The sequence below is a fragment of the Lemur catta genome, chromosome 3 (assembly GCF_020740605.2).
Source record: "Lemur catta isolate mLemCat1 chromosome 3, mLemCat1.pri, whole genome shotgun sequence".
NCBI lineage: Eukaryota > Metazoa > Chordata > Mammalia > Primates > Lemuridae > Lemur > Lemur catta.
The window spans coordinates 115,509,367-115,523,403 of NC_059130.1; the positions used below are offsets into that span (position 1 = coordinate 115,509,367).

Genomic DNA, 14,037 nt, shown 5'->3' on the forward strand with positions numbered 1-14,037 from the left:
TTAGGCCTGGGGCCCCGTTGGCTGAGATGCAAAGCTGTAGCGCCCCCTGCAGCATCTCTCCTCCAGCCTGTGCCTCTGCTCTGCCTCTGCAGCAATGTTCTTCCTTCCGACTCTGTAAAGCTCAACCGAGCCTCTCCTTCTAGAGAAATCCTCACCTGACCCACCAAACTAAGTGGATGCCCCCACCCGACCACTCTCCACACTCCCCCTTATCGGAACCCACTTATGTGTCCAGGGCTCCGTGTGGCCTAGGCTTAACAAGGAGTTGCACTCAGAGAAGTAAAGTTTAGTAACCTAAGTCATTTTAAAAGAATTTCAGTCTTCACTTGGATTTCCCAGAGAATATTCTAGGGGGTACAATGTCGAACCATAGAAATTCTCAAAATCCCTTACTACCTACCATTCTCTCCTTAATTCCATGAGTTGGGTGTCTATAACGTGCCAGGCCCTAGGTGGGGCACACAGCTGATGCTAAATATCCAACTTACTGAATACTCCCAAACTTCCTCCACGTCCTCTTCTTACAAGCTCTTTTTTTTTTTGGTAACAGGGTCTAGCTCTGTTGCCCAGGCTGGAGTGTAGTGGCAGGATCATAGTTCACTGCAGCCTCTAACTCCTGGGCTCAAGCAATCCTCCTGCCTCAGCTTGCTGAGTAGCTGAGACTACAGGTGCTTGCCACCACACCTGGCTAATTTTTTTTTTTTTTATTTTTTGTAAAGACCAGGGTCTCACTATTTTGCCCAGCCTGGTCTTGAATTCCTGGCCTCAAGGGATCCTCCTGCCTGAGCCTCCCAAAGTGCTGGGATTACAGGTGGGAGCCACCACACCCAGCCTGTATAAGCTCTTTATTATAGGATTGATTTAACCTCTTACATTATTATTGTGGTAAAATATACGTAACATAAATTTTACCATTTTAAGTGTACCGTGTAGTGAAATTGAATTGTTATGTAATCATACCATGTTTTCCAGAACTTTTCATCATCCCATACAGAAACTCTGTACCTGTTAAGCAATACTTCCCCCTTTCCCCAGCCCCCCAGCCCCTGGTAACCTCTATTCTTTCTGTGTCTATGAATTTGCCTATTCTAGAAACCACATATAAGTGGACTTGTGCAATATTTGTTTGTGTGTCTGGTTTATTTCACTTAGCATAATATTTTCTTTTCAAGGTTCATCCACATTGTAGCATGTATCAGAATTTCATTCCTTTTAAAGGCTGCATAATATTCCATTGTATGTATATACCACAGTTTGTGTATCCATTCATCTGTTGACGGACATTTGGGATGTTACCACTTTGGGGTATTTGTTCAAGTCCTTGTTTTCAATTTTCTTGAGCACACACCGAGGAGCAGAACTGCTGGGCCACATGATAATTCTGTCTTTAGCTTTTTGAGGAACCTCCAAACTGTTTTCCACAGCAGCTGCATCATTTCACATTCCTACCAGTATTGCACAGGGGTTTCCATTTTTCCACGTCCTTGCCAAGACTGGTTATTTTCCCTTTTTAAAAAATAGTAGCCATCGTAATGGGTATGAGGCTAACCTCCCTTTTTTAATCTCTCTTTATGTGAATTGATTTAACCTCCAATTTCAACTTTGCTCATTACTCTGTTTCTCTGCTACAAGGGAGAAATTGAGAAATGGCCCAGAAAATGAGAGTTCTTCCGAATTGTTCTTTAGTCTTGCCTCCCATGTCCCTAAGGCCCTGGAATGACAAAAACAGAACTCCTCTTAAGGGTGGAAGAGGAGAGATGTTGAGAGTAGAAGGGAGAGGAGGGCACACTCCCACACAGAAAATCTCATCCACTCATATTCTCATCATCCTTTCGATTTGCCTACTCGTCCACTACACTGTGAGCTTCTTGAGGGAAGGAGGGCAGGACTGCCACCTTTGGATGCTGTATTCAGCAGCACAGGGCCTACCACAGTGAAAGAATGTGTGTGTGTGTGTGTGTGTGTGTGTGTGTGTGTGTGTGTGTGTGTGTGTGTTTGGAACTGCCTATATTCCAAAGCCAAGTGGCAATTTGAGGCTGGGCCACCATGTTTTCTTTTTCATGCTCTGACTCCTTGCATCAGTGTGTGCTGAACAGCATAGAGGAAAATAGGGTATCCTAGGGGTAAAACACACGGCCATTGAGTCAGAGAAACTTCCAGCTGGGAGAGCATCTGGGACCAGCTCTCAGGAGCTGAACTGTGGGATGGTGCCCACCATCAACACCAGCATCCATCACGTCTACTATGGAAGCCAAGCAGCATGAAGGCAGCCCGCTGTGACTGTTTTGGGGCTTTCCTGTAGCTGCCACAGGTGGGAAACCTTCCCTGTCATGGGCTGCAAAGAGAATTGTCATTCCGTGCCAGGGGCAGCCAGGTCTTACTATGTGTTCAAAGCTCTTCCAGTTCCATTCAGTCTAACAAAGACTGGCATTGAGCACCTGCCCCTGCCAGGTGCTAAGTGCTGGGGCCACCCAGCTCCTGCTGTCATGGAGCTCACAGGCCAGAGGAGAAGGTGAGAAAAGCAGTCATTTGCAATGCAGAATGAAAGGTCCTATGATGGAGCAAACTCACAGGGGGCTGTGGGAGCAAACAGAAGACCCCTCACTCAATCTGGGGACAGTCAGGGCAGGATCTCTGGGAGAGGTTACCTTGGCACAATAACCCCTATGAGGTAGGCAGGGCAACAATTGTTATGCTCATTGTGTGATGGGGGGCCTCTGAAACAGTGACAAGCTAGGGGAAATGACACTATCCTGTAGTTGGAGGAGGTCAGACAGTCCTTTGCCTTATTCTCAAACCCTAAATACATGGCTGGACATTCCCAAAATGCATTCTTAAACCTCTGCTGCTGAGAATAATTGGACCCACCATCTACTCCCTACCTTGTATACCAAACGAATTCAATTCAAGCCAACAGACAGAGTATAGGCTCAGATAGAGCCCATCCTGTGTGTGAGGAGGTGAGCAGGGGTGGGAAACCTCACCGTGATTCATCCAGCTGCTTTCTGGTAGGTCCAGGGCCAAGGTGGGGTTTGATGTGGGCAAGCTTTCCTTGGCAGTCTCCAGAAATATTTATTGTAGGTCACTTATCTTTCTCTGCTATATTTTCCTGCCATCATAGACATTTCCAAGAGAAGGTTCTCCATTTTTATGGTGAGGAAACTGCTTAGAAAAGGGTTTCCACTCGGCCGGGCAAGATGGCTCACACCTGTAATCCTAGCACTCTGGGAGGCCAAGGCAGGAGGATTGCTTGAGCTCAGGAGTTCGAGGCCAGCCTGAGCAAGAGCAAGACCCCATCTTTACTAAAAATAGAAAGAAATTAGCCAAACAACTAAAAATAGAAAAAAATAGCCAGGCACGGTGGCACATACCTGTAGTCCCAGCTACCCGGGAGGCTAAGGCAGGAGGATTGCTTGCGCCCAGGAGTTTGAGGTTGCTGTGAGCTAGGCTGACACCACAGCACTCTAGCTCAGGCAACAGAGTGAGACTCTGTCTCAAAAAAAAAAAAAGAAAGAAAGAAAGAAAGAAAGAAAGAAAGAAAGAAAGAAAAGAAAAGAAAAAATTAGCTGGGCATGGTGGCGCAAGCCTGTAGTCCCAGCTACTCAGGAGGCTGAGGCAGGAGGATCGCTTGAGCCCAGGAGTTTGAGGTTGCTGTGAGCTAGGCTGATGCCATGGCACTCTAGCCTGAACAACAGAGTGAGACTCTGTCTCAAAAAAAAAAAAAAGAAAAGAAAAGAAAAAGAAAAAGAAAAGGGTTTCCAATCAATGCCAAAATAATCTTGAAAAAGAACAAAGTTGGAGGATTCACACCTGATTTCAAAACTTACTACAAAACCACAGTAATCAAGACAGGGTAATATGGCATAAGGATAGACATATAGATTAATGGAATAGAATTGAGAATCCAGAAATAAATCCTCACATTTATAGTCAGTTGACCCCTTAATATTTTGAAATAAAAAATATATAGTCAGCCCAGGCGTGGTGGCTCACGCCTGTAATCCTAGCACTCTGGGAGGCCGAGGCAGGTGGATTGCTCGAGGTCAGGAGTTCGAGACCAGCCTCAGCAAGAGCGAGACCCCGTCTCTACTAAAAATAGAAAGAAATTATCTGGCCAACTAAAATATATATATAGAAAAAATTAGCCGGGCATGGTGGTGCATGTCTGTAGTCCCAGCTACTCGGGAGGCTGAGGCAGTAGGATCGCTTAAGCCCAGGAGTTTGAGGTTGCTGTGAGCTAGGCTGATGCCATGGCAATCACTCTAGCCCGGGCAACACAGCAAGACTCTGTCTCAAAAAAAAAAAAAAAAAAAATATATATATATATATATATATAGTCAGTTGACTTTCTGTAAGTGTGCCAAGACAATTAATTCAATGGGAAAGAACAGTCTTTTCAACAAATGGTGCTGGGATGAGATATCCACTTGCAAAAGAATGAAGTTGGATCCCTACCTCACACCATATACAAAAAGTAACTCCAAATGGATCAGGCCTAAGTGTAAGAGCTAAAACTATACAACTCCTAGAGGAAAACAGAAGCCTAAATCTTCATGACCTTGGATTTATATTATAATAAGGATCTAATGGATCCTTAGATATGATACTAAAAAGCAAAGCAACAAAGGAAAAAATAGATAAACGGGGCTTTAACAAAAATTAAAAACTTTTGTACTTTGAAAAACAAAAAAACTGAAAATGCAATCCACATAATGGGAGAAAAATGTTGCAAATCATATATATGACTAGGGACTTGTATCTAGAGTTTATAAGGAACATTTGCCACGCAATAATAAAAAGACAACTCTATATAAATGGGAAAAGGCTCTGAGCAGACATTTTTCCATAAGAAAATAGACCAATGCCAATAAAGACACGGAAAGGTGTTCATCGTCATCAGCCATCAGGGAAATGCAAATTAAAATCACAATGAGATAAGACTTTACACCCATACCCACTAGAATGGCTATAATAAAATGGGTAACAAATTATTACCTGTCTCCAAGACAGGTAATAATAAGTGTTGGAGAGGATGTAGAAAAATTGGAACACTCCTACGCTGCTGGTAGGAATGTAAAATACTACAACCACTTTGGAAAAGCCTGTCAATTACTCAAGAGGCTAAATAGAGTTACCATAGGAGGCAACTATTTCACTCCTAGGTATATACTGAAGAGAAATGAAAACATATGTTTATATATGTGCACAAAAGTTCATAGCAGCATTATTCATTGTAGCAAAAAAGCAGAAACAACTCAAATGTTTATCCATTTATGAAGAGATAAACAAAATGTGGTATAGCCATACAATGGACTATTACTCAGCCCTAAAAAGGAATGAAATTCTGATACATGCTACAACATGGATGAACCTTGAAAACGTTATGCATATAATCTGAGCTATTTGATCAGGAAAAAGAAAAGAACAGAAAGAAAACATTATGTTAAGTGAAAAGAAGCCACTCACCACATATTGTATGATTCCATTTATATGAAATTTAACAGAATTTAATACAGAATAGGCAGATCTGTAAAGACAGAAAGTAGATTAGTGGTTCCCTAGGGCTGGGCGGTGGGGGGTGGGGGGTGTGATGGGATGATTGGAATTGATGGGTGTGGGGTTTCTTTTGGGGGTGATAAAAATGTTCTAAAATTGTGGCAATGGTTGCACAACTCTATGAATATACTAACAGCCACTGAATGGTACATTTTAAATGGGTAAATTGTATGGTATGTGAATTAAATCTCAATAAAGCTGTTAATAAAAAAGGGTACCAAATGGTCTGAAAGGGGCATATAGTCTATATTTGCCAAGCCCTCCCCAAAATCTGTCCTTGCGTTCCATGTCCCTCAGCTAGGGTTGGGACTTCCCCTGCTCGTTTAAATTCTCACAGTTAGCGAGCTCCAGATAGGGACAGATGGGGGGCTGGAATCCCTCTGCCCTCTTAAAACTTTAGTTTGTGGAATATTGGGGCCTAAAGATTCCAAGGTTGAGGCTGCATGTTCTGAGGGGGAGACAGTGGACAATGGGGGGCATGTTTGAGGGGTCAGGTGGGTGGCGGGAGATTTTCCCCAGATGGGTCTTGCACCCCTGAGACAGGAAGGCTCAGAGAAAAGGGGATGGTTAGGGGAACCCTCACGGGAGAGAGGTGGGGGAGAAGAGAGGAGCTCCAAGGGAAGAGAGAGGGACTTGGTCACAGCCCTGACTTCATGCCAAGTGAGAGCCTGGGTCCTTTGAGGCCAGAGCTGCAGGGGTAGGAGGTCACGTGGGAGCTGAGGTCTTGTTTGCATTGTGGGGGTGCAGGTCTAACTGCAGGAGGGAACTGGAGTGTAGGAGGAGGAAGAGGGGATTTCAGTCAGCAGCTATTAAATGCACCTCCTTTGTACCCCTGGTGAACCGTGAGAGCCATCAGACACCCAGTGTGTCCCCAAGGCCTGACATTGTGCCTAACACAGGCACGTGTCATTAAACAGTTGTTGACTGCATGAGTGAACGAATGACTTAAGCTTCTTTGCAAGCTTATGATACAGCGAGATAAGCAGTCTGGGGGACCAGAGAGGCCTGGATTTGAAGCCAGCTCCTCTGAAGACCAGCCACGGGGTACTGGACAAGACATTGGACTAGTCTGAGCCTTGGTTTCCTTATCTTCAAAACAGGGCTGAAACCACCAACCTCACAGGGCTCTTAGGAGAATACTGCTCGCAAACACGCCCCAAAAATGGAAAGTTTCTCCAGGGATGTTGGCTGCCCTGCCGCGATTTAAAGTGGAAGAAGCACCATCAAGGTCTTCGAGGTCACAGGGTCTCCCTGGGGGTGTAGGGTAGGATTTGCCCCTGGAAACTAGTTAACAGTGAAAAGGGGCCCTTGACATACGGATAGAAATGGTGTTGATGTTGCCTCAAAGGAATTCAGAGGCTGGAGAGAGGCCAAGGTGGTTGGATGCCGGGAGAAGAGCGGGAGCTTGAAGGGTGGGGCAGGGGCTGTTGGAGAGGCAGGAAGTAGGAGGTAGGCACAGAGGCTGGGGGGCTGTGGGACTGGGGTTACACAAGTCTGCCCGGATTAGAACAGAAAGCCTCAGAACCTTGTGGAGCATCTCAAGGGACCAAGATTCCAAACAACACCGTCTAGGAATTGCTGCTGCAGGGGAAAGTGTGTGGGTTTGGGGATCTGACGGGCCATAGTTCACATCCTGCTCTGTGACCTAGTAAGTGTTGGACCTCGGGCAAGTCTTTTTGCCTTCCAGAGCCTCTTTTTCCTTGGGCTCATCGTGAGAGTCAGGAGGAAAATGTGGCTAAACTGCACGTGGCTGGCTCTCTGGTTGTACTGAGTGCCTCTCCTTGCCAGGCCCAGCCCTGCCTCTCCCTAAGCCAGGCTTTCTACGTTGCAGGCTCCACGTGGGCTACTGAAGCAGCAGCTGGGTAATGGGCTTGGTGGAACCTTGACTAGATTTCTCCTGTGGGAGCACAGCAGCTGATGCCCCTCACTTGGCACCCTTGTTGGCCCTGGCATGACGGACAACGGAAACGCCCAGATGTACACAGAGGGTAGGACCAAGGCTCCCGGGACCCAGTCAAGTCCTGGCCCGAGGATCAGGAGAAAGAAGGCTGATGTTGAGCCCACCACATCAGGAGTCAGCCAGGTAGGGACCTCCTGTTCTGACCCCTCCACTGCCAGCTGACACCTTTCCCTTTCCCTGCCCAAGCTTCCTCCCCAACTACTTTAATTAAGACTCTCATTTACAAGGACACAAAACCCAATTCAAGCTGGATTAAGCAGGAATGAGAATGCATCAGTTTGGGTAACTGACAAATCCATGGTAAACTTCAGGTATGGCTGGATGAAGGTGTTAAATGAGTATCTCTTGGCTCTATCTTCCTCTGTGTTGTACTCATTCCCAGATAGGCTTTCCCTGCCAGGTAGCAAAGATTGCCCTGGCACTACAGGATTACATGTTCCCATCTTACATCCCCTGGCCTAGCATCCCCAGCAGGAAGAAAGCCTCTTTGCAATACTCGGAGCAAGTCTCTGGCATCACTGCCATTGGCCCAGATTGTGGTCACATGCTCATTCATGAACCAGTCACCATGGCAGGGGGAGTGGCCTGGATCTCTTGGTACAATGAAGACAGAGGTGATAGTTGGCCCCACTGAGCTCCATGGGTCAAAAGGAGAAGGGGAGGCTCTCGTGAAAAGTATGCTGGCTTCTGTAACCAGAACTCCCGCCTTATTCTACTTGGTGCCTTCCACGGCCTTTGGCCCCCGTTGTGGCCTCCAGCTCCCCTTTATCCCCCTGACAGGTAACGGGGTTTCCATCCCTGCCCCTCACCAGCCCCCAGCCAGCATCCTAAGTTTCTACCACCTCTCGGCCTCTTTCCATTAAATGTGTTCCTTTTGAAAGTGCCAAGTAGCATGAACTGAAGAGCATAAAGAAGACCCTCCTCCCCATCCAGTTTTCCCAGGGCCAAAAATGTCACCATTAAAAACGCCAGCATTCCCTTGGGTTACGTATTACCCTGCCCTGTGGTCTCTGGTATAATCCTGGCTTCCCCTGGGGCGGGGAGAGGGCCTGGAGGGGAGGAGCCTTCGAGGGAGGCTGGGCAAACATTCAGGGCTTCCTTCATCCACCTATTTATTTTTTCGACAAGCATAGTCAGGGGTCCCAGTCCTGCCACCTAACTCACTGTATGACCTTGGGCATGTCACTGCACCTCTTCAGGCCTCACTTGTTTTATGGTGAGAACTAACTGGGTTAAATCCCTGGAAGGCACCTGGCACAGGCCCTGCCTCGTGGTAGGTGCCCATCTGTGTTAGCTCGCATCAGAATCGTTTATTCTAACAATGAATATCAATTAATCAACTGAGTCAGGCTGCTGGAGTTTGCTGCCTCCGATGAGGTTTGGAGCTGGGTCTAGGTCCCTCAGTTGGAGAGTGACGGACCAACACAGTGATCAAATGCTAGTTCCAAAGCCTGAGATTTGAAGGAGCAGAAATCATGGAAAGGCTCTCCCAGACACTGTGAGGGTCTTGGAGTCCCCTAGACTCCTCTCTCAAGCTGCCCTTGGGACGATCCCCTTGTCTCAGGTCCTAATCTGAACTCCAGGTTCATGCCAGAGCCTTTAGTGCTGCGCGACAGCTTCTCCCTGGGCCAGGCCCTGCGTCCCAGCCTCTCTCTCCCTGCTCTTGGCTCCTCCTCACCTCTCTCCAATGCCTCCCCCAGCTAGGCACAGGACCTCCCTGTCCCTGAGGCCAGGAGGATGCCTGGCAGGACTGGGGGGAACCACCCCTTGGCACTCAAGGTCAGCCCTTGAGCCAGTGCCACCGGCATCTCTGTCCAGGACGTGTTTCCAGATGTGGCAGAAGTGGGCAGTGGGAAGCAGCCCTCATCCGCTCCAGGAAGGCCAGAGAAGGGGCCTGAACACAGAGAAGCATCCGAGGAGGGGTCTCCAGAGCTCAGGACTCTGGAGCAGAGACCTCCAGTGAGACCAAGGTAAGCTGAGGGACTTCCCAGAAAACAGGTCCAGGAGAGAATCCCCTGGAACTCACCTAGAGGGGAGAGAGAATTTACAACTCCCAGACTAAGACAGATCCACCTGGACACAGCACAGTGAACTGCTCTTTCATTGCGCTACTTGCACTAAATCGTTATTTGTGTTAACCTTTTGTCTCAGCTCCGCCACTAGACCACAAACCTCTTTTACGTGTCTTGTTCAAGGGGCATTTATATGTCCTGTTTGGCTGCAAACCCCTCATACCTGGTACTGTGCCTGGCATATAGTAGATGCTCAATAAATATTGATTCACTGACTGAATAGAAGAATGAACAAAAGAAGCCGAAAGACACAGAAACACACAAAGATTTATGTGATATCATTATTTTCTAAATTTTCTATACATTTTTAACCTTTTCTATGGCAAGAATGTATTCTTTCTAAAAAGAGAAGGTCGAGAGAGAGCTAGAGAGACGCAAAGTGAAAGACATGAGTCTAGCTGGCTTATCATTTAAATTTGATTATAACCAAAAACTCCTGAAAAACCTCCTCTACATGAAAAGTTAGGGGAATCAACCCAAGCCAGGTTTGACACCCCCTGAGATAAACACTGCATTCCACAAGCACATGCACACCATGTTGGTGGAAATATAAACCATTTCAACATATCTGTTTCATCAACTGGGCAATTTGTTTAAACTGCTTTTAAATTATCTTTACCTTCATGCATTTCTAGAAATAGGCCCTAAGGAAATAATTGGTGATTCAGGCAAAGTTTTATGCACAAAGATTTTCACTGTCATATTATTTTAAATACTAAAAAATTGGAAATCCCCTAAGCTGCCAAAACACTAGGGAAATGGTTAATGACGGTTATCTATAAAATATGGAATTTTATACATTCATTAAAAAGCATGTTTCTGAAGGATTTTTTGCATGGGAAAAATTTAGGCTATAATGTTGATTGAAAGAAGTAGACTACAAAATTGTATATGCAATGTGATTGGAACTATTTAAAATCATGCAATTATTTGAAGATGGCAATTAAATAAATCTCCATTAAAATATGCATGTACACACATAGGAAGAAGCTGGGAGGAAATACCCAGAGCATTAAGGTGAGATCAGATAGACACAAAGTCCAATTTTGAGCTGTTATCTTTCCCTAGGCTCAAAGTCTCTCAACCTCTCTGCCACCCAATTCTGATTTTTCTGTTTCTTTTTTTTCTGAAAAACAATAAATAATACTAAAAAACTTAAATTCTACCCCCCCTAAACATTGACATCAAAGTGTCTGTGGTTTGGGGAATTCTTATGAGTCCTTCATTTGTTCTCCCGGGCATTAAGTATACACCTGTGGTGTCTAACTCTGTAAGAATGTAAAACAGTGCCCCAGTCTGGGAGTCCAAGTGTCCCTTGTCTGTTTTCCCCAGGAAGAAGCAGTCATCTTGGTCCCCCCAGGAAGGGCCCGGGGAGCGGCAGGCAGGCCAGAATCAGCCCAAGCCAGAGAGTGAGCTGGAGTTGCCACCTGGCAGGCTCTCTCCAGTACCTGAAGGGCCGCAGCAGCCAGGCTCTGGGAAGGAGACTGAGGAGCAGCAGGGGAAGCAAGGGAACCCAGGGACTGTGGAGGGTCAGCCCTCCGAGAGCTGCCAGGTAACCCCCCAGGAGATCTGGGCAGAAGGGAATGGAATGACCTACCCACAGGGGAAGCAACCCTTAGTTTGTGTTTCCCTAATGACTACTGATGTTGAAAGCATTTTTTCATGTGCTATGGACCATCTGTATATCTTCTTCAGAGAAATGTCTAGTCAGATACTTTGCCCGTCATTTTAATCGTATTGATCATTTTATTGTTGAGTTGTAAGAGTTCTTTTTGTATCCTGGATCCAGACTCTTATCAGTATATGATTAATTTTTTCTCCTATTTTGTAGGGCTTTTTTCACTTTCTGCTCTTTTCTAAAAGAAAAATTGGTTAGTTGTGTTCTTATTATTAGGTTTTGAGAGCTCTTATCTATTCTGAATACAAATCCTTTTTCAGATATATTAATATGATTTGCAAACGTTTTCTCCCAATCTGTAACTTGTCTTTTCTGTCCTCTGAACAGTGACTTTCAAAAAACAGAAGTTCTTAATTTTGATAAAGTCCAATTTATCGATTTTTTTCTTTTATTGATGTTGTATCTTAGACATTTTTGCCCAATCCAAGGTCACATAGGATTTTCTCATGTTTTCTTCAAGTTTTATAGTTTTCAACCTTTCAACCTTTATAGTTTTAGGTTTAACATTTAGGTTTATGATCCATCCATCTTGAGTTCATTTTTGTATCTGGTGTGAGTTTGGGATGGAAGTTTATTTTTCTTTGCATGTGGCTGTCCAATTATTCCAGCACTATTTGTTGAAGACTATCCTTTCCCCACTAAATTTGCATTTTTGTCATAAACCAGTTGACCACATATGTGGGTCTATTTCTAGACTGTCTGTCTTGTTCCATTTATCTATTTCTCTTTCCTTATTCCAGGACCACGTTGTGTTGATCACAGTAGCTTCATCATAAGTCTTAACGTCAGTTAGTATAAACCCCCCTTCTAAGGAGCATCATGAGGAATTATTGATCTTTGAAACATCCCTTGGAAAATTCCATTTAAAGGGGACCTTCTCATTTTCCAGGCTCCCATTCCACCTCCACAGGGATCATGACTTTGGGAAGGCCACACTTTCTTGGGCCTCAATTTTCTCAACTCCTCAAAATGTGGAGGTACCTGTGCTACTTTCTAGAGGTGCTGGGAAGATTCAGTAAGATGATGCCTGCACTGCCTGGACCCTAGTAATCATATAATAACTGGTTTCCGGGTGAGTGTGAGGTTCACCTGGGAGCCAGGATGGGGCTCCCCATCCTTGGTGTCCTTGTCCTTGGCAGGACACCACGTATCAGTCTACCTCAGATCACCAGGCAGCAAATGGGTCAGACGTGGTGCAGCCGACAGAGCCTTGCTGCATCTTGGACAGCGGTGGACAGCCGCTGGGCGACAGCCCCTCCAAGGAGGCCGGCAACTCACACATCAGGCCCCAGGCGGCTCCGCCAGAGCCTGGCCCAGGGGAACACGAGGAAAGTTCCCAAGGAGCAGCACCCCTAAGGCCCATGGCGACTCCAGAGGAAAAGACAGCCAACCCCTCTCTGCCATCCACGCCAGGACGTAAAACACCCAAAGACGGGTAAGTCATTCTCCAATGCCTTCTCCTGCCCCAGTCCCTGCTCCCAAGAAGGTTGCTCTTCTGCCAAAAGTCACAGGTGAGGTGAGTTCTAGTCCTGATCTGGTGTAGGATCTTGGTCAAGTCATGCCTTTCTAGGTCTCAATTTCCCCATCTGTATAATAGCTCCAATGCCAGGATTCTTTGTTCTGTGGGCCTGCATACGTGGGCATATGGGGGAATGAGGAGCCCCTCTGAGATGAGAAGGCCAAGTGGATGAGGCTGGGGTGGTGGAACTGAGTGAGTGTCCTGGGGGCTGAGAGGCGGGCACGAGGGGGACAAGCCTTGGGCTAAGCGCTCCCCCACCTGGGGGTTTCTCTCCTATTTAGGGGCGAGGCTGTGGAGACCCAGCCAGCACGGGGGCCTCTTCCTCCACCAGTAAGTAGGGCCACAGTGGGGATGGGGACGGGATGTAGGGGGTGTGGGGACTCAGGAGGAGGAAGGGGACAGAGGTGGAAATGGGACAGTATTTGGAGTTAAACTGGGGAAGGTGTGTGTGTGAGAGAGAGTGCACGTGTATGTGCGTGTGCGTGTGTATGTGCTTGTCCATTTGCATGTGTGTATGCATGTGTGTGTATTTTGAGTGGGGGTCAAAGGTGCTCTTACACCCCGGAGCCCTTGGGTTCATCCCAGGTGGTAGCTTGTTCCACATCGGCACGCGTGTCTTCCACCCACTTGCCCTCAGCCACAGCCACACAATCCAAAGCTTCCCTGGACACCTGGGAGGCTTCCCGACCCCTCCCAGCCACCCCCTCCTCTTGACCTGACCAGGCAACCTGCAAATACACAGTGTCATGATGGAGCCCTGCCAACACCTGCCCCCGTCCCTTCCCGCTATATGCACTGGCAAAACCCCAACCATGGCTGAGCCCAGCCGGCCACGCACCCTGCACCTGCACCTGAGCAGCTGAACACAGTTGCAGAAGACTGTCTTGTTGATGGGTCTCACTTTGTGGCAGTGGCCATCCATGTCAGATGCTCCTGGCAATCCTTGCTGCCCGCTGCCACACCACCCTCCCGCTCTGCTCCAGGATGTCCCCCCATGCCCTGCATCTCGCCTCATGTGTCACTGAAAGAGGAGACACATCAGATGAGAAAAGCCATCCCAAATCCACCGCCCTTCCCGCCTTTATTTGGCTATGATGGAAGCTGTGCAGAGGGGTCCCTGCCCCCACAAATGGCTGGTCCCCACCTTACCATTAGATCCCACCTCCCACACATGATGGATCTCCCATTTCTATAGCATCATTCCTATCGGCACCCACATGGCTTAGTATGTGCCATATTAAAACCAAGCACT

General features: G+C 46.9%; 1 protein-coding gene across 1 annotated transcript in view; it reads left to right on the plus strand.

Annotated features, from left to right (window-relative positions):
* The window catches only part of SPATA21 (spermatogenesis associated 21), a 29,490-nt gene that overhangs the window by 992 nt on the left and 14,461 nt on the right, over positions 1–14,037 (plus strand). The window contains exons 2-6 of the mRNA XM_045546561.1: positions 7,388–7,639; positions 9,335–9,486; positions 10,921–11,140; positions 12,406–12,701; positions 13,067–13,115. Coding sequence (XP_045402517.1) covers positions 7,508–7,639; positions 9,335–9,486; positions 10,921–11,140; positions 12,406–12,701; positions 13,067–13,115 — 849 coding nt within the window. The 5' untranslated portion in view covers positions 7,388–7,507. The remainder of the gene's footprint in view (positions 1–7,387; positions 7,640–9,334; positions 9,487–10,920; positions 11,141–12,405; positions 12,702–13,066; positions 13,116–14,037) is intronic.